Source organism: Polypterus senegalus, chromosome 15, assembly GCF_016835505.1.
Source record: "Polypterus senegalus isolate Bchr_013 chromosome 15, ASM1683550v1, whole genome shotgun sequence".
NCBI lineage: Eukaryota > Metazoa > Chordata > Cladistia > Polypteriformes > Polypteridae > Polypterus > Polypterus senegalus.
Window position 1 is genome coordinate 6,925,693 of NC_053168.1, and position 19,308 is coordinate 6,945,000.

The 19,308-nt window shown below is 41.0% G+C and overlaps 1 protein-coding gene across 6 annotated transcripts in view; it reads left to right on the top strand.

Annotated features, from left to right (window-relative positions):
• Window positions 1-19,308, top strand: part of trak1a (trafficking protein, kinesin binding 1a) — a 287,907-nt gene that overhangs the window by 228,185 nt on the left and 40,414 nt on the right. For all 6 annotated transcript variants that reach the window (XM_039736347.1, XM_039736348.1, XM_039736351.1 and 3 more), the window contains 6 exons: window positions 3,046-3,146; window positions 5,056-5,164; window positions 11,367-11,445; window positions 15,079-15,209; window positions 16,484-16,558; window positions 17,662-17,799. In XM_039736347.1, the coding sequence (XP_039592281.1) occupies window positions 3,046-3,146; window positions 5,056-5,164; window positions 11,367-11,445; window positions 15,079-15,209; window positions 16,484-16,558; window positions 17,662-17,799 (633 nt within the window). The remainder of the gene's footprint in view (window positions 1-3,045; window positions 3,147-5,055; window positions 5,165-11,366; window positions 11,446-15,078; window positions 15,210-16,483; window positions 16,559-17,661; window positions 17,800-19,308) is intronic.

Consider the following 19,308-nt stretch of genomic DNA (forward strand, 5'->3'; position numbering starts at 1 on the left):
AGGTAAGTTTGATAACTGAACTGCATTTAGACTTGTACTGCACACTTTTATTGTGTAAGTCCTGAGCGCCTTTCAGAAATAGTTAAAAAATACACACAAGTACAATCATTAATCAAAACACGTTCAAACACACACACTCAGTGGCCACATTCACCACATAGGACCCCCAGTTTTCTTTGAGGCATGAATTTAACAATATGCTGAAAACGTTTCTTAAGAGAGTTTGGTCCCTCACTGTTTTTTAACATCACACGGTTCCTACAGATTTTTTTTGACTGTGAGCCTCACATTTCACTTCATCCCCAGAGGTTTGTAATTGATCTGAGATTAGGGGACCGGGCAGGACTTAGGAGTAAACTGAAGCCATTATCATTTTTGTTAAACAAGCCCGAGAAGAGGTCTGCTTTGCAACATGGTGCTTTGTCCATTTGAAAATGGCGACACTGTGTCCATAATGGGGTGCACCAACAATGGTGGAATGCTATGACGTTTAAACGACGCTCCACTTGTATTAAGCGTGTGTTTTGTCTTGGTACAGAAATATATTGCCCTACTTTCCCCTTTTCTATTATTAATATGTAGCCTTTGTCAGAATGCCTCAAATCTCACAGACTTACCACTGTTTATAAAGTATTATAGTTTAGAACTCCCCCCCACCCCACCTTCTCTTCTACATCTACAACCTCAGGTGCAGATTAGGGGTAGTAAAAGACAAGCAGTTAAGTTACAATTTAAACAATGTATTTATGTATTGCTATAGATAGATATTTATATTTATATATAGATATTATATATTATTTACATTTTGATATATTGATAAATATTTATGTATTGATATAGTTAGATATTTATATTTATATATAGATATATATTATTTACATATTGATATATTGATATGTATTTATGTATTGATATAAATAGATTTATTTATAGATATTATATATTATTACCTCACAGTTAGGACTCCCCGGTTCGCTTCCCAGGTCCTCCCTGTGTGTAGTTTGCATGCCCTTCCTGTGTTAGAGTGGGTTTCCTCCGGGTGCTCCGGTTTCCTCCCTTAGTCCAAAGACATGCAGGTTAGGTGCATTGGCGATTCTAAATTGTCCCTAGTGTGTACTTGGTGTGTGTGTGCGCCCTGCGGTGGGCTGCCATACTGCCTGGGGTTCATTTTCTGCCTTGCGCCCTACACGGGAAGTTGGAGAATTAGTGACGTTGGAAAGTTCAATATGGCAGCCGACAGTGGCATCATACAACAACAACAACATTTATTTCTATAGCACATTTTCATACAAACAGTAGCTCAAAGTGCTTTACATAATAAAGAATAGAAAAATAAAAGACACAATAAGAAAACAAAATAAGTCAACATTAATTAACATCAAATAAGAGTAAGGTTCAATGGCCAGGGGGACAGAAAAAACTAAAAAAAACTCCAGACGGCTGGAGAAAAAATAAAATCTGTAGGGATTCCAGACCATGAGACCACCCAGTCCCCTCTGGGCATTCTACCTCACATAAATGAAACAGTCCTCTTTGGATTTAGGGTTCTCATGGAAGGACCTGATGATGATGGTCACGTAGACTTCTGGCTTTTAGTCCATCAATGTTGGAGCATCAGGATGCTTTGAGTAGGTGGTGGTGGCGCAGGCCTCCACCACAAAGAAACCGGAAAAAGAAACAGAAGAGAGAGTAGGGGTCAGTACGGATTTTAGAGCCACCATGAGTAGTTATTATGATGAATTGAACATACAGAGTATCAGGATTAAGTTAAATTAAGTTAAAACTGAAATAAGTATGTACATCGGTTTCGGTTAGCGCAGGGAAGCCAACTACCAAATTTTGTGAAGATGGGGCCATAAATAAGAAAGTTCAACATGGTGGACGTTGTCAATCGTTATAACCATTACGTGTAGAATTTCGAAATGAAACTTTTTGCTTAAATTTCGTAAGTAAGCTGTAAGGAATAAGCCTGCCAAATTTCAGCCTTCTACCTACACAGGAAGTTGGAGAATTAGTGATGAGTGAGTCAGTCAGTGAGCGAGGGCTTTGCTTTTTATTAGTATAGATATATAATATAATAAATAGATAATACAGCACAGTGTAAGGTACTACAGAAATGGCTTGCTGAGTCAGTGTATGATAGTTGTTTAAGACAATGACAGGTCAGAATGTTTCACAGCAGAAGGATGTCAAAGAATATCAAAGTGCAGTGTGCAAAATCCTTCAAGGTCAGTATGAGATTTTCAGTTCTTTTCTACGTGCAAAACTCGTCTTTGCAGGAAAGTAGCTTGCATGTATAAAAGTTCTGTTGTTAGAGGTGGTTGAGGCCATGTGGAAAATCCCAGGGGGCAGCACGGTGTTAAGGGGTCTGACAGCTTGGGATTAAAAACTCTCCTTCAGCCTGGCAGATCTGGCTCTGATGCTGCAGTATTTTCTCTTGGATGGCAGAAGTGTGAAAAGTCCATGTGAGGGGAGTAAGGGGTCCTGCACAGGCCTTGTGGACACTGAGTTTGTAAAATGTGTCCTGTAGTGAAGGGAGAGGCAGCCCAATAATGTTCTCTGCTGTCTTCACTATCCTTTACAGGCACTTATGGTCAGATATGTTACAGTTGCCATACCAGACCGTGATGCAGCTGGTCAGCACACTCTCAATGGTGCCTCTGTAGAACATGGTGAGGATGGAAGGGGGAAGACGTGCTTGCTTCAGCCGCCTCAGGAAGTGTAGTCTCTGCTGGGCTTTCTTGATTAGTGATGAGGGACAATGTAGGATTGCCAATGCACCTAACCTGCATGTCTTTGGACTGTAGACACGGGGAGAACATGCAAACTCCACGCAGAGAGGACCCAGGAAGCGAACCCGGGTCTCCTTACTGCAAGGCTTACTGCTACCACTGTGCCACCGTGCTGCCCACAGTGTTCTTTTTTTTTTACATGACATACATTGATAAAGCTGCCATCCTTTTTGAACTAGTTGCATGTGTACAACTACAAAATCACTTTTAAACTAAAATTGTAAGAGTGAATTTTTTGTTTGTTTGTGCTCAGGTTTCTCAGCTCCGTCATGAACTATCTATGAAAGATGAGCTTCTTCAATTTTATACCAGTGCTGCTGAAGAAAGCGAACCTGACTCTGCGTGTTCAACACCGTAAGTGATACACCTTTCAATAAGCATACCAGAAAAGTCCTGTAAAACTTGTATGTGTGTATATCAGAGACCATGCGGTCCTTCCTTCTGACCGTATTGCGATGTTCCTGTATACGTGTTGCTAGTATTTTAGATGTTTGTCCCACCTACAGAGCTGGGCCCACACTACAAGGAATTAGGATAAACAAAGTAAGTTTTTTGTTCTCCTCAGCTGACTTTATTACTTAACAAAGTTAGATTTTGCTTCTAATGACATCACATTTGACAAGTTCTGAAGGGCATGACCTGATTATAAAATTTCAATATGAAGGTATAAATAATGTACACACTATTGATTGCTTTACGTAACATGCTTACCTACTAAGCAGACTTTTCTCGTCCAGAGCCACTTGATCTACAAATTTAGCATCGTGTTTCAGGAAATTGCTAGAATTTGGCTAGGGGGACAAACAAATTTGATCGGAGGACTGCATATGATATTTTTTGTCTTGATTTTCAAAACGCTTTTGATGACGTTACTAACTGGAAGTCGTAATTGTTGTAACGTTCTAAGGTGTACGACAATGATTAACAATCAGAAATTTCTCATCTCTCCGGTTGCAAGCTGTTTTCAACTTTCTAATTTGAGATGTATATTCAAAGCTTGGTTTTACAAACCCGCTCAAAAATAATTACATGCCTAAAGGAATAGAAGTAAGGGATGCGACATTTAAATTAAAATGGGATTAGCAGGAAGATGAAACAGGGCACAGAAGTCGTGTGGAGGACAGGAGGACTTTAGGGACGTGCACAGCTCAGCTCCGTGTTATTTTTGGGGACATTTGGTGAATATGATTGAGGAGATTTGTTGGTCTGAATAGCCTGTTCTCATCAAAACTGACCTAATGTATCTTTAAAATATTTGCATTCATTTCTCTCTAATTTCTTAATTATAATTATCTGCTGACAGCAATTTTTATGGTGATTACCAAGTGGTGAGGGCTCAATAGATGTTTTATGTTACCCTATTACATTTACAGTCAGTCCCCGGGTTACGTACGAGATAGGGAATGTAGGTTTGTACTTAAGTTGAATTTGTATGTAAGTCGGAACAGGTACATTATTCTAACAAATGTGTTGACCGACTGTAACCAAGTGCTCTGCCAATGAATGATGGAGTTTCACTTCTCTCTGACCTTTTTATTATTTCTACTTTATTTTCAATGGTGATGGTTTTTCTCTTCTTTACTGTATCACCAGCACTCGCATCAGATTTGTGTTTCAGAGACATTGTTAAAGGGTGAAGACAAAAGATTAAGATGAGCTATCACAGCAGGAAGGCACCCGTCGTCAATACGTCTGATGTACTGACAAGAGACAACTTCCTGCTATGTACGTAACTGTACAAGCAGGCTTGCTATTGAGAATGAATGGGGGCATCGAGGGGCGGTTCATCACCAGCCCACCTCACAGTCACCTCCACTACAGTATGCTGCCTGTGGCGTCCACCCACCGAGAACAAACACGGTGTGGCGAAAGGTGGGTACTGAATCGCCCACCACCGCCCCCGTTCAACAGGCAGCCAACTGAGGCATACTACAATGCTACCCCCGCCGTCCCGTTCACCTTCAATGGCCTCCACCACAATCAGGTCAACGCTTGCAGTGTTACCAGTAGTGGGTGGGCAGTGAAAACGCTGTGGCCCCTATGACTATGGAGCACAGGTCACCGCTTGCCACTGGGAGCTGCCCGAGGGACAATACACTGCGTGAGCAGCGAAATCGCCCCCCTCCAGCCACCACTTGCAGTATCCCCAAGCAGAAGATGACGGAGCGGCAGTTACTGAGGCGCATGCGTCGCAGCTGCAGCCCCGTTTGTAAGTTGTAGGTCGGATGTCAATTGTTCAATACTTTCTTCTCCATTATAACAGGATAAGGCGAAATGATTCAACCTCTTCTGCTCAGAATTACTTCCCTCTGGACTCTCTACAGAGGAAACTCAAGGATCTCGAGGAGGAGAATATTGTTCTCAGGTCAGAGGTAGGTTTCCCTTTTATATTTTTTACATTTAGTATTTCATATCCTGTGTCTGTTTTTATCTTTTTTTGTATTATTTCTAAAGATATTACAGTATTACAGTAGTCTGTTAGTGTATTTTAAGGCATCAATTACAAACAGTAAACATCTTGCTGTTTGTATATTTTTCACTTAATGTGACAAATATTGAACAGCTAATGTTAGTATTCTTTATGATGTACACTGTAAGAGCCATTTGCTAGTTATTTAACTTATACTGGGAGATTCACTCGAAAGAGACCCCAAATATTCTGTAATAACTCTCACTAGGACGAAGCAATCTGAACAAAACAACATGCAATATGCTCCTCAGTATCTGAAACTTCGAACAACCCGGGATGCCCCTGTGTCAGATCGATAAGGTAGGCACCGAACAGCCATCATGACCTTTAACCTCCGTTTGCAACTTCTGGGTGCCTACCACCCGTACCCCTTCACTCAGTCACACGACTTCTCATCAGGATGGTGGTGTACAGCATTGAGCAGCGCGTCTTCATGGTGCAAACCTATTGGGTCATCAATTCGTCTGAATCATCTGGATGATCGTGAGTTAACGAAAGGGGACTTACAGCAAGATGGAGCAACGTGTCACACGATGGCAAGGAGCATGGCAGAAATCGAGTCCTTCTTCGTCATTTCAAAAGGGCTTTGGCCACCTCGGTCGTCAGATCTGACATCACCAGATTTATTCCTTTGGTGTCTGCTCAAAGGAAAAGTCTATCGGAACAAGCCTCGCCCCGTGGAAGATTGGAAGGAAAACATCCAACGTGAAGTTGCTGCCATTCTCCTCTGAAACGCTTGCTGAAAGGTTCAGGAACATGGAACACCATGTCAAAATGTGTCTGGCAGAAAATGGAAACCACTAACACCATCGCATGTAATGCAATCGATGACACATACATCAAGGTATCGAGCGCATTTTATTGGTTCAGATTGCTTCAGCCTAACGGGAGTTACAACAGAATATTTGGGGCCTCTTTCGAGTGAATCTCCCTGTATTAAATGTTTGCCTATAAAGTGGAACCTCGGGTCACAACCGTAATTCGTTCCAAAACTCTGGTCGCAACCCGATTTGGTCGTGACCCGAACTAATTTCCCCCATAGGATTGTATGTAAATACAATTAATCCATTCCGGACCGTATGAACTGTATGTAAATATTTTATTTTAAAAAGATTTTTAAGCACAATATTAGTTAATTGTACCATAGAATGCACAGCGTAATAGTAATCTAAATGTAAAAACATTGAATAACACTGAGAAAACCTTGAACAGAGAAAACTGACATTGCAAGAGTTCATGCTATAGCCTTAAACGCTGTAAACACTTTTTTTTTTAATGAGTTTTAAGCACAGGGAAAAAAATTTAAATTTGAAAAATCCTTAATTTATACAAAAACTAACCATAAACAACCAAGAAAACTAACCTTGCAGCAAATCGGCATGAATCTTCCTGGCTTTCTCCCATAAAATCGCCTCGCTTACACTATCCGCTGCAAGTTGCTTCTCATTCAGCCACACTAGCAACAGTTTTTCCACCTCTTCCAGCACTTGAGGCCTCTGCTTGGTTAACACTGTAACTCCTTTTGCAACATCAGTTGCTCTAATGGCCTCTTTCTGCTTCAGAATAGTCAAAATTGTAGATTTTGACTTCTTGTACTCGGCGGCAAGATCAGTAACACGAACGCCACACTCATACTTTTCAATAATTTCCTTAATTCGATTTCAGTTTTCTTCGAACCTTTCTTCTTACCAACACTACCACTCTTCACTTGCTTAGAGGCCATGGTTAATTGCAAAATGAAAGCAAAAGCACACGAAATAGAGCACAAAGAGTTCGCAGCGAATGCACGCACGTCTGACCGAGAACAATGCACAGGGAGAGACTGAACACGTGTGGAAATCATCGGCACATACGAACCAGAAGGGAAACTGGCTTGTTCGTCACCGAGTGTGTGGTCGTGAACACATGCAAAAGTTTGGCAAACTTTTTTGGTCGTGACCCGATTTGTACGTGTTCCGCAAAGTTCATGACCCCAGGTTCCACTGTATATTAGTGCATTGTCGATAGGAGGTCCTTATAACCCCCACAAGCTGAACTGAATTGGTGTATTCTGACAATTTCTTGTCTCTCTGACTATACAGGTGCCGGTCATAAAATTAGAATATTATGACAAAGTTGATTTATTTTAGTAATTCCATTCAAAAAGTTTAACTTGTATATTAGATTCATTCATTACACACAGACTGATGTATTTCAAATGTTTATTTCTTTTAATTTTGATGATTATAACTGACAACTAATGAAAGTCCCAAATTCAGTATCTCGGAAAATTAGAATATTGTGAAAAGGTTCAATATTGAAGACACCTGGTGCCACACTCACTCTAATCAGCTCATTAACTCCAAAGCCTTTCAATGGTCTCTCAGTCGAGTTCTGTAGGCTACACAATCATGGGGAAGACTGCTGACTTGACAGTTGTCCAAAAGACGACCATTGACACCTTGCACAAGGAGGGCAAGACACAAAAGGTCATTGCTAAAGAGGCTGGCTGTTCACAGAGCTCTGTGTCCAAGCACATTAATAGAGAGGTGAAGGGAAGGACAAGATGTGGTAGAAAAAAGTGTACAAGCAATAGGGATAACCGCTTGTACCCTGGAGAGGATTGTGAAACAAAACTGTGGGGGAGATTCACAAAGAGTGGACTGCAGCTGGAGTCAGTGCTTCAAGAACCACCAGGCACAGATGTATGCAAGACATGGGCTTCAGCTGTCACACTCCTTGTGTCAAGCCACTCTTGAACAAGAGACAGCGTCAGAAGTTCAGAAGTGTCTCGACTGGACTGCTGCTGTGTGGTCCAAAGTTATGTTCTCTGATGAAAGTCAATTTTGCATTTCCTTTGGAAATCAAGGTCCCAGAGTCTGGAGGAAGAGAGGAGAGGCACAGAATCCACGTTGCTTGAGGTCCAGTGTAAAGTTTCCACAGTCAGTGATGGTTTGGGGTGCCATGTCATCTGCTGGTGTTGGTCCATTGTGTTTTCTGAGGTCCAAGGTCAACGCAGTCGTCTACCAGGAAGTTTTAGAGCACTTCATGCTTCCTGCTGCTGACGAACTTTATGGAGATGCAGATTTCATTTTCCAACAGGACCTGGCACCTGCACACAGTGCCAAAGCTACCAGTACCTGGTTTAAGGACCATGGTATCCCTGTTCTTGATTGGCCAGCAAACTCGCTGACCTTAACCCCATAGAAAATCTATGGGGTATTGTGAAGAGGAAGATGCAATACGCCAGACCAACAATTCAGAAGAGCTGAAGGCCACTATCAGAGCAACATGGGCTCTCCTAACACCTGCGCAGTGCCACAGACTGAGCGACTCCACGCCACGCTGCATTGCTGCAGTAATCCAGGCCAAAGGAGCCCCAACTAAATGCTGTACAAGCTCATACTTTTCATGTTCATACCTTTCAGTTGGCCAACATTTCTAAAAAATCCTTTTTTTGCGTTGGTCTTAATTGATATTCTAATTTTCCGAGATACTGAATTTGGGACTTTCATTAGTTGTCAGTTATAATCATCAAAATTAAAAGAAATAAACACTTGAAATACATCAGTCTGTGTGTAATGAATGAATCTAATATACAAGTTTGACTTTTTGAATGGAATTACTGAAATAAATCAACTTTGTCGTGATATTCTAATTGTATGACCGGCACCTGTAGATTAGACTCCGTTAGTGACCTGCCTTGCCGTGTGTAAGGCATGGAGGGCACACCCCTTTATACCACGCCGTAACATTTACCGCAACACAGTTGCAGTGCCATACGTTATGAACGTACTGAAGGCGAAGTAAAGCATCTTTATGTTTTCAAACAACTGAAGTTAGACAAGAAAAGTTTAGTTTAGAGAAGAAACATTTTTTCCCATTTTTGTGCCTTTTATTCTACATACGTAACAACTTTTTCTTTATTCTTGTGTGGACTGTTTGCCTTGAATTTTCACTGAGATTTCTTTCTGCACGCATTAGACCTTCCTGCCTTACTCACCAGCAGCTACATACACCTTCATAATTCATTTACCACAAGTTTTTTTTTTTTTTTGTTCACTATGCTAGGATTTATTTTGTGAGCGCAACATTCTTAATCCAGTCTGGTTTATGCAGATACATCAGAACAGGCCAACAAACTTATGGCTCACAGTACCGTCTACAGTCCTACAGACTCGGCCACAGTGTCCCCTGTACAGAATATTCAGGTTATCATTTTCAGTAACCAGTAGATCCTCATGTGGTGCACAGTCTCTGTACTACCGAGAACGCATTTGTGTCTTTTAATCTACTAACTGTGAAAACATAATGTACAGAGTGACCCAGTACGTGAAGAGAACATTGGAATTCCACACCAACAGCAACAGAGCTAATTACTGTGCCCCCTTTTACACAATGGCGGAATGCAAATTCAGACTCGGCCTCATCCACCAGTGTCTCCTAATTATGAGGCCGCAGCTCTTCGTTGGTGACATAGTCGGAAAAGCCAATGTTTTCCTTTGCACTCTCAAAAACTATTTAGTATCACATAATACAGGTAACTATTTATGTGCCCTGTTTTAAAAATGCTCTTCTTGGCAGCGTGTTGTATAAAAGTAAAACTGAAATGAATAGAAATTGTAGCCACTCCAGTGTTTATATGGCTTCAAGTGGAATTAAAGTGCAGTAGGTGGAGAAAGCTGAATGGGAGCCAAAAGCCTCATTGATGTCATTTACATGAATTTGTTTTAACAGGCTTCCTGCGTCCGCACCCTTAAGTCAAATTCTATATAAAGTTCAGAATGCGATGTTGCTGGGGAACTTGAGGGAAGTAATTATATGCTTTCATTAGTCGACATCATCACGCCAGTTTTCATTTCATTCTCATGACACCCTGTACTTTGGAAGCGCTTAAGTGAAAGTGGCGTATTAAGTGACTGCTGCATTCCTGTGCCTTGGGGATTTTTGGAGTTACCATTTGTGGCATCACATCTTCCTTCTTCATTGTGTTCAAATAAATTGTGGAAAAGGTTCGGACCCGGACATAAACCGGCCAACACAGAATGTCCCAAAACACACGTTTATTTCACCACACACGAAAACAGTATACCAATCACCATCAAACAGTCCTTCAGACTTCTTTCTCTCCTCTTTACCGCCTCCAACTCCTCCCAGGTAAGCTTTGTCTTCCTCCTCCTGACTCCGGCTTCCGAGTGGAGCGAGGCGGCCTCTTTTATACAGCACCCGGAAGTGCTCCAGGTGCTCCCCAATTAACATCCAGCAGCACTTCCGGGTGTGGCAGAAGTGCTGCGGACCACTGTTCCAGAGCTGTCCAGGCACTTAACTAGTGGTGGCCACGTCCCTCCATAGGGTTGCGCTTTCAAGCTCTGTGACCCCCATGTAATCCCGGGAGGTCGCCCCCTTGTGATGAAGGGAAGATACTGCCCTTTTCCCGGTCCTTCTCTTCTTCCGGCATCCCGGTGGGGCAAGGTCCCTGGACATCGGTCACAAAATGTTGGAAAGAATTAACAGTGTAATGCTTGATTTGCTGTTTAGTGCACACAAAGGGCAATTAACAGTTAGCTGTAACTTTTTTTTGCTAAAGTAAAATGTAAATTTATTAAATTTATTAATCTCATTTACCCTAAGCATAATATGACCTGCAAATAGCATTCCTAAGTTGACAGCATTGCATCAAAACTCAGCAGACTCAGATAGTAAAATGAATTTCTGAGTTGTCCCACCTCTTGGAAGCGTGTTCACTTGAAATATCTCGGTCACGTTATTATTTCTACAACACACAAATGCTGCATACTGTACTGCGCAGGTGACAAAAATGTGACTTTAATTACACTGGTGTGCAATCCCGACTAATCTGCCTTTGTGGAAAGAAAAAAAAAAGTCTTTCGGTCTCACTGGAGCCCTTGAAGAGGAAACACAAAAGGCCTTTTTGATTTATTAAGAAGGCCTTCTGTGCATTTAGAGATCACATTTACTCTTCCATTTCTGTCCCGGTGATGTGACAATTTCAGAAGTGGGTTAATAAACTAGGACAGAAATATAAAGGGAACAAAAGATTATGTGATTATTTTTTCCTGATTGCTGTTACACTGGAGGAACCTGTTGACTGTTTTTTTTCCTAGGCTTGTCATTTGAAGACAGAAACAATAACCTATGAGGAGAAGGAGCAGCAACTTGTCAACGATTGCGTTAAAGAGCTACGTATGTTTTATTTTCTTTTAAGTAGATTCATTAGTTTGTATTCCCTTTCCATGTATGTGCATTACCTGAGAATGAGGAGCTTTATACAGGCAGTCCCCGGCTTACATACGAGATACGGACTGTAGGTTTGTTCTTAAGTTGAATTTGTATGTAAGTCGGAACAGATACATTATTTTAATAAATGCTATTGTTGACTGACTGTAACCAAGTGCTCTGCCAATGAATGATGGAGTTTCACCCCCCTCTGACCTTTTTATTATTTCTACTTTATTTTCCATGGCGATGGTTTTTCTCTTCTTTACTGTATCACCAGCACTTGCATCAGATTTGTGTTTCAGAGACATTCTTGAAGGGTGAAGAGTTAAGATGAGCTCTTCTGCACAGCACTGTACACGCTATCACAGCAGGAAGGCACCCGTCGTCAACACGTCTGATGTACTGACGAGAGACAACTTCCTGCTATGTGCGTAACAGTACAAGCAGGCTTGCTATTGAGAATGAATGGGGGTGGCGAGGGGCGATTCACCACCCGCCCGCCACACAGTCACCTCCACTACAGTATGCTGCCTGTAGCGTCGGCCCACCGAAAACAAACAGGATACGGCCAAAGGTGGATAGTGAATTGACCCCCACCGCCACCATTCAACAGGCAGCCACCCGAGCCACACTACAATGCTGCCCTTCCGCGGCCCCATTCACCTTCAATGGCCTCCGTTCAGCCACAACCGGGTCACCGCTTGCAGTAGCTGTGGCGGCGTGGTGGGCGGGCAGCCAACCGCCCCATCAAGCCTCTGTCCTGCACACAAGCGGTGACACTGGACCCCGGGTCACCACTTGCCGCACACCCAGTCGCCCACTGAGAATGAATGGGGTGCGGCTCCCACCGCCCCATTCATCAACCGGAGCCGCTCAAGGGACACTACACTGCACGCGCAGTGAACTCACCCCCTCCAACCACCGTTTGCAGCATCCCCAGGCCGAAGATGACGGAGTGGCCGTTACTGAGGCCCTGTTCGTATGTCGAATGTCTGTAACTTGGGGACTACCTGTATAGCCATGACTTTGCCACATTTACAGTGCCTTTGGATAGTATTCAGACCCCTTCACTTTTTACACATGTATGCTAAAAGCATTTAAATTATTTTATCGCCTTATCAAACAACACTCAGTACCCAAGAATGAGAAATCAATAGCAGTATTTTAGGAGGTTTTACAAATTTACTAAAAGTAAAAATCTGAACTATCACTTGACATACGTATTCCGATCCTTTGCAATGACACTTGGAATCCGGCTCAGGTGCTTTCCTTTCTATTGATCATCTTTGAGATGTTTCCGCACCTTGATTGGAGTCCACTTGTGGTCAATTCAATTGATTGCACAAGATTAGGAAAGGCATACACTTGTCTGTAGAAGTTTCCACAGTTCACAGTGTATATCAAAGCAAAAACCAAGCCATGAGGTCCAGAGAAGACCCTGCAGAGTTGTGTTGATACTGTCTGATCTGGAGAAGGCTACAAAAGCACTTTTTGCACCATTGAAGGTTCCCATGAACACAGTGGTCTTCAAAATTCTTAAATGGAAGAAGTTTGGAACCACCACGAGTCTTCTTAGAGCTGCCCACCCGGCCAAACTGAGCAGTAGAGGAAGAAGGGACCAAGAACCATATGGTCACTCTGGCTGAGCTCCAAGGAATCTCTCTGTGTGGAGATGGAAGAAGCTTCCAAAGGGGCAACACTCCACTACTCTGGGTTTTATGACAAAGTGGCCTGAGGAAACATGAAATCACACGTGGACTTTCAAAACAGGAACCTAACAACTCTTAAATTATGAGAAACAAGACTAACTGGTCTGTTGAAACCAAGATTGAACTGTTAGGCCTGTGTTCAAAGCGCCATGTCTGGTATAAACCTGGCACGGCTCATCACCTGAACAGTATCATTTCAAATGGTGAGGCATGGCAGTGGCAGTGGCAGCATCAGTGACTGGGTGACTAGAAAGGACTGTGTTTATTGAATTGTAAAGTATCTTTGAGTGTATTAAAGGTGCCTCATAAATAAAAATGATTATTATTAACTCTGCTTTAAGACAGACAGAGGGTTTTTAAGTAATCACCACAAGTAGGGACACCTGTGGAAATTGTTTGCTTCATATTGCAAAGCTTAATTTACTTTAATTGCTACAGAAGGACCAGTAGGTTGTAACATATAACGTGTTCCCTGAATTAGGCTTATTTGTAATATTCTTTAATTTCCTTTTTTTTAGGTTTTGCTAAACTAAAGTTTAAATTTTAACCTCTGGCAGTTTACTGCTTACCTTTTCACCATTTCAGGTCGTTCATTGCATTTCAGCTGAATAAATCTGAAGTAAAAACTGAGCTGTTCTAAAACGTTTGACTAGTAGTGTATTTGTCTGAGACGGACAAACAGAATAAGGGAGTTATATTTTACCTATTAGGTGCCCATTTATTTTAGTTACTGTGGAGCTACTATTTACTCACGATAACTTCATTTTTTAACTGTAGCCACTGAGAAAGCTCCTGTGTGATCTTTCTAAAGAATCCTGTGCTATTCCTTTTAGGCATTCTTTTCAACAACTTACTTAATTCAGTTGGATATGCCAACATATTTTTCTTACTACCTCAAAACCTCTTCCCTTAGCAAGTGTAATGGTATAAAGCTTATTCAGAGTTTTCAAGATATACAATATTCAAAAAAAATTACATGAAATTAGGTATTCTACGGTGTACTTCCTTGTATTTCCACTTAAAATTCTTCATTTATTCCCAAAATTATTTTTAAGACGTGCATAGAAACCATATTGTGATTGTTAAACTAGTTTCACTAAAAGGTGGTGAAAGGATACTGGTAATTAAATCTTAATAGTTTTAATTACGAAATATTTTAGATTGACCTGACTAATAAATTATATGTCAAAAACTGTCATGTAGTTTTATTATAAGCAGTGCTAGAAGGCCTTTTTTTGCTTTGCTCCCACCACCCCACCATAACCTGTTGTCTATGAGGGACGATCGAAAGTTTTAGATTCATCAAAAATTTCGATCTCTGGATTTCGATGAATCTCAACATTTTAGCATCCCCTGACACCGAAAACATTAATATCTCGATGATGGGTGTGTGTGTCTTTCTGTCTGTGTGCTAAACGGCTGGACGCAAAAATAGCAAACTCAAAACTTAGGACTGGTACAAGAAAACAATGTGCTGATTAGTTTTTGAGCCAAATCATGCAAGGGAAAGAGGAAACCGCAGATACCGTATTTCTGGAGTTAATTATGAATTCTTCTCGTCAAATGCTATTGTAACAACCTATTTCATGATCAGAAAGATCAGCATCACAGAGGTAAATAATTACTGAAATGTTATCGAATAGTTTGGGTCACTTGGTTCCGAGGGCATAAAGCCTACTGCCGCTCACGTCCAAATTTTTTCAGTTGCAGACAGTTAAATCGTATAGTGTGTTACATGGGATGCAGGAATTGTCATGAGTTAATCCTGAAAATTGTAGAGCATCTCTTTAATTAATTTTGTTACTTAATGTTTTATTTGAAAACATATGATGGGGGTCTGTAATGCAGAGGTAGCGTGATGTTTTTTTTTTTTCTTGTTTCCCTTAAGGTGATGCAAATATTCAGATCACCTCAATTGCAGAAGAATTAGCCAAGAAAACGGAGGATGCTGCTCGGCAACAAGAAGAAATCACACACCTATTATCCCAAATAGTTGACTTGCAGAAGAAGTCCAAAGCAGTAAGGGAGTAGTAAAAGTTAAACTTACTTCATAGTAGAATAATCCGCTGATGAAAGCAAAAAAACAACCGTGATAGGCACAGCTGCCTTGGGATGCTTGTAGAAATTCTAGTAGAAATAGGTAATACCTGTATTTCATCTTTGAATAAGTTTTGAAGATTAAAGTCAGAAAAGAAATATAGCTTTTTAAATGGTTACATTTAAAAGTGTGAAATTCAATCTTGAAATCCTCATTAACTTCTTGTATTTATTTTTGTACACTGTTTTCATATCCAGCCATCCACAAGCCATTTTGTGATTGTTTTCACAGTATCTAGTGTGGTGTTGTTGGGAGCAATAGGAGCAAGGCGAGAGCGGACTTCTGGACAGGGTGCTAGTCCATTCCACAAGGCACCCTCACACACCATCTATGTTAATTCAGAGTTGCTTATTATTCTAACACGCATGTCTTTGGGAAGCAGGAGGTGTGACAGTTTAATTTCTGGAACAGTCGTGTGGTGTCACCTATGCTTCTGAAACTTCGGAGCTGTTGAATGTGACGTAAGTCGAGAATGCTATGAAACAGTCAAGTGTCTTTGACTGGCATACGAGGTTGAATGACATGTGAACAACAACACCAGAATTGGATCATACGTACATCGTGACAATGCCCCAAGCCATGATGCCCTCAGTGTTAATGACTTCCTGGCTAAGAAATCAAGCACATCCTGCTCGCCTGACTTGTGAATAGCCCCTTGTCATTTCTGGCTCTTCCCAAAAATAAAAACTGCCATTAAAAGACAAAGTTTTTCAAAAATTTCAGACATCCAGTTTAACGTAACAGAATATTCCAGAAACAGAGTTCCAGGTATGTCTCCAGCAATTGTAATGTCGTCTACCTAAATGCATAGCTGCAGAAGGAGAAGACTTTGAAGGTGACAGTGTCGCTGGTGCACTGATGCCCACACATTTTTTCTACGGGTTCATTCTGGGAGTTAAATTGTCACACCTCATAAACCCAAGCATCTGGTGGAGAATCGACACAGGCTAAAGGAGCACTTGCAGTTGGCACACACGGTGCCCGCTTTAATGCAAATAATGTGTTCCTAGCATACTGAATATTGCATATAGATGTTCTTACACCAGCCATAGTTCATCTAACCTGTTCAGATGTTTATTGCTTAAGTCTTAAACTGAAATGACAGTACATTGTGACTCCTACTATATATTGTCAAAGTGCCGTTATTGTCTTTTGTAAGTATCATTTTTTTCATAAAAAGGTTTTTTTTTCCCAGTATGCAGTTGAAAATGAAGAACTTAGCCAACATTTGGGTGCAGCCAAAGATGCCCAACGCCAGCTCACTGCAGAGGTGAGTGTGTTAAAGCTGGTTAGACACGTTTTCAGTTTTCCATCTATGTCTTGTTTGGCCTCCATCTCTGCCACTGCACTGCTCTACAACCATTTAATTCCATCTTTTGCTTTCTATCCCCATTGTGACGGTTGACTATCACACTAATCTTCTCTAACAACTCTGAATTTTTCTTCTCTTTAATATGTGTGTCTCTTTTCTTAGCACCGTGCAGTTCCTCACATGGCTTGATTAAGTGTTTTCATTCTATGGTATATAGAGACTTCTTTGAGACTTAACATGGGGGGCAGCTCCTGTAACGTCTTTCATGTCTTAGTTACATTGGCATTGACTGAAAATCAGGCGCAACCATCTGCCTTAAACATGTCACTGAAGTAAGAGAGCTTTCTTATTTTCTTGTCAATAGCTACAAATAAATATCTTAAAAAATAGCTAAAATATCACTGCCTCATACTTACTACATTAGCACCTAGCCTTCTTCTTGTCAAGAATTAAATGAAAAATCTTACTATTTTAATTTTATTTTTAGTATTTTTTTGTCAAGCCCTAAGGTTATGACTCCCAAGTGTCACAGTTTGGCATCACCAAGGGGACATAGCCTGTATGTGAGTGCTTGGTTTGGTGGTCATGGCAGTCATCTCTCTGTCTTTATATATATATATATATATATATATATATATATATATATATATATATATATATATATATATATATATATGTGTGTATAAATATGTACTGGGGCAAAGTCCCCTGCTCGCTTCGTTCGCTCACAGCCCCCACTCCCCTCTCCCTGGGGCGCTTACGGCAGCCACTTAGCATCTCTGCTGCTCGCTATGTCAAAGGTGTGGGGGGGGCTGAACGCACACTAAGGAGATGCGGGCAGATCAGCTGCTGGCTTGCTGCTGCCGAGCTGCGTGTTATGTTTGTCGTCAATCATTTTAAAAGCCTTTATAGCAGCTGTCCTTTTGTCTCACGGCCTTGTCTCGCGGGACGTCAAATTGTCTTCCAAGAAGATCATGTCTCGTCTCCCTTCCAAGATTCCCCAAGATTTTTGTTTTTAATAATAGAGAGATTTTTAGTAATTCTGTTTAATTTCTTCTCAGTTACGAGAGCTGGAGGACAAGTATGCAGAGTGCATGGAGATGCTTCATGAGGCACAGGAAGAGCTGAAGAATCTGAGGAATAAAACGATGCCCAACAGCACTCCACGCCGCTATCACTCACTGGGCTTGTTTCCATTGGTGAGTGGTCACCGACATTTTAACTAGCGTCTGACATTTTGTGGTCATGTGAATTCCCAACATGCTGCAATCAATATATTGATCACATGGCTCTGCTCCAAATGAATCCTCCTTTTCTTCACTTTAACTTGTGTCCTTTGTAAAGCAAGTGATGGCACCTTTTTTCCAGAGTCTGCAGGTAAAATAAAAGCTAATTATTTATAAAGTGAGCATAATGCATAATAGATTTGTACTTTTGGACAAAGACGTGTTAACAAAGAATGTTTTTTTTTTTTTTTAATCTGTTCTAAAAGGTAAGGAGGAAAAAGGGGAAAATTATAATATTGGCTTTTTTTTTGCAGTTTATAATACTTTATATAAATATATTGTTTGACACCACCGAAATTTTAGATAATTGTTCATATAGTATTCATTCAAAGGAATCCATATTTTAAAATGTAAAATATTCCAATCACTGTTATGGGTATTCTAACCTTTACAAAATTAAAGGCTTATCTCACAAGGCATTGCAATTGTTACCCAGGTAATTTTGTGTTTGTTTTTTGATGTCCTACACAAGGGCGGCATAGTGGGTAGCACAGCTGCCTTGCAGTTAGGAGACCAGGGTTCGCTTCCCGGGTCCGCTTCCCGGGTCCTCCCTGCGAGGAGTCTGCATGTTCTCCCCGTGTCTGCATGGGTTTCCTCTCACAGTCCAAAGACATGCAGGTTGGGTGCATTGGCAATTCTAAACTGTCCCAAGTGTGTGCTTGGTGTGTGTGTGTGTGTGCCCTGCGGTGGGCTGGCGCCCTGCCCGGGGTTTGTTTCCTGCTTTGCGCCCTGTGTTGGCTGGGTTTGGCTCCAGCAGACCCCTGTGACCCTGTAGTTAGGATATAGCAGGTTGGATGATGGATGGATGGATGGATGTCCTACACAACCCACTCTCTGGGACATTTTTTGACATTTCAATAGAATACCATTTACAATCTTAAGTGAATTTGTGTGTTTGTTTGTTTTTTTGCCATTGTTCCCCATATAGTTAAACTCCTAATTAGAAAGCAAGAGCAAAATTCTATAGATTAGTATGTATGTTATGTTTGTTACTGACTCCTTGTACAGTTGCCCCTTTAGTATATTAGAATACAATGAATAATGAGTATCATGTATTTATTTTTGTTTATTTTACCATTTTTTTGAATGTCATGGTTGCCACAATTTTGTCTTCCTTTTGCTCTGATGGTACTTGTTGCTAGGCATGTGAGCCATGGACGGTCTGATGTGTGATGTCATGGCCACCACTTACTGAAGATCCAGGAATATGTTAGAACATGTAAGAACTGTGTCAGATAAAAGGTTCACATGCAACATCGGCACAAAGTATCTCAATAAAATTATTTCTAGATTTCATTTTATTATCATTTTGACTTCAAGTTTACCAGCAGTATCCCTTATGGGCTTCATAAAATGTGTACCTGTTTGTCTATTTATCTATAAGTTTAAGTTGACCATTTGATCAAATTTACTAATCTCCAG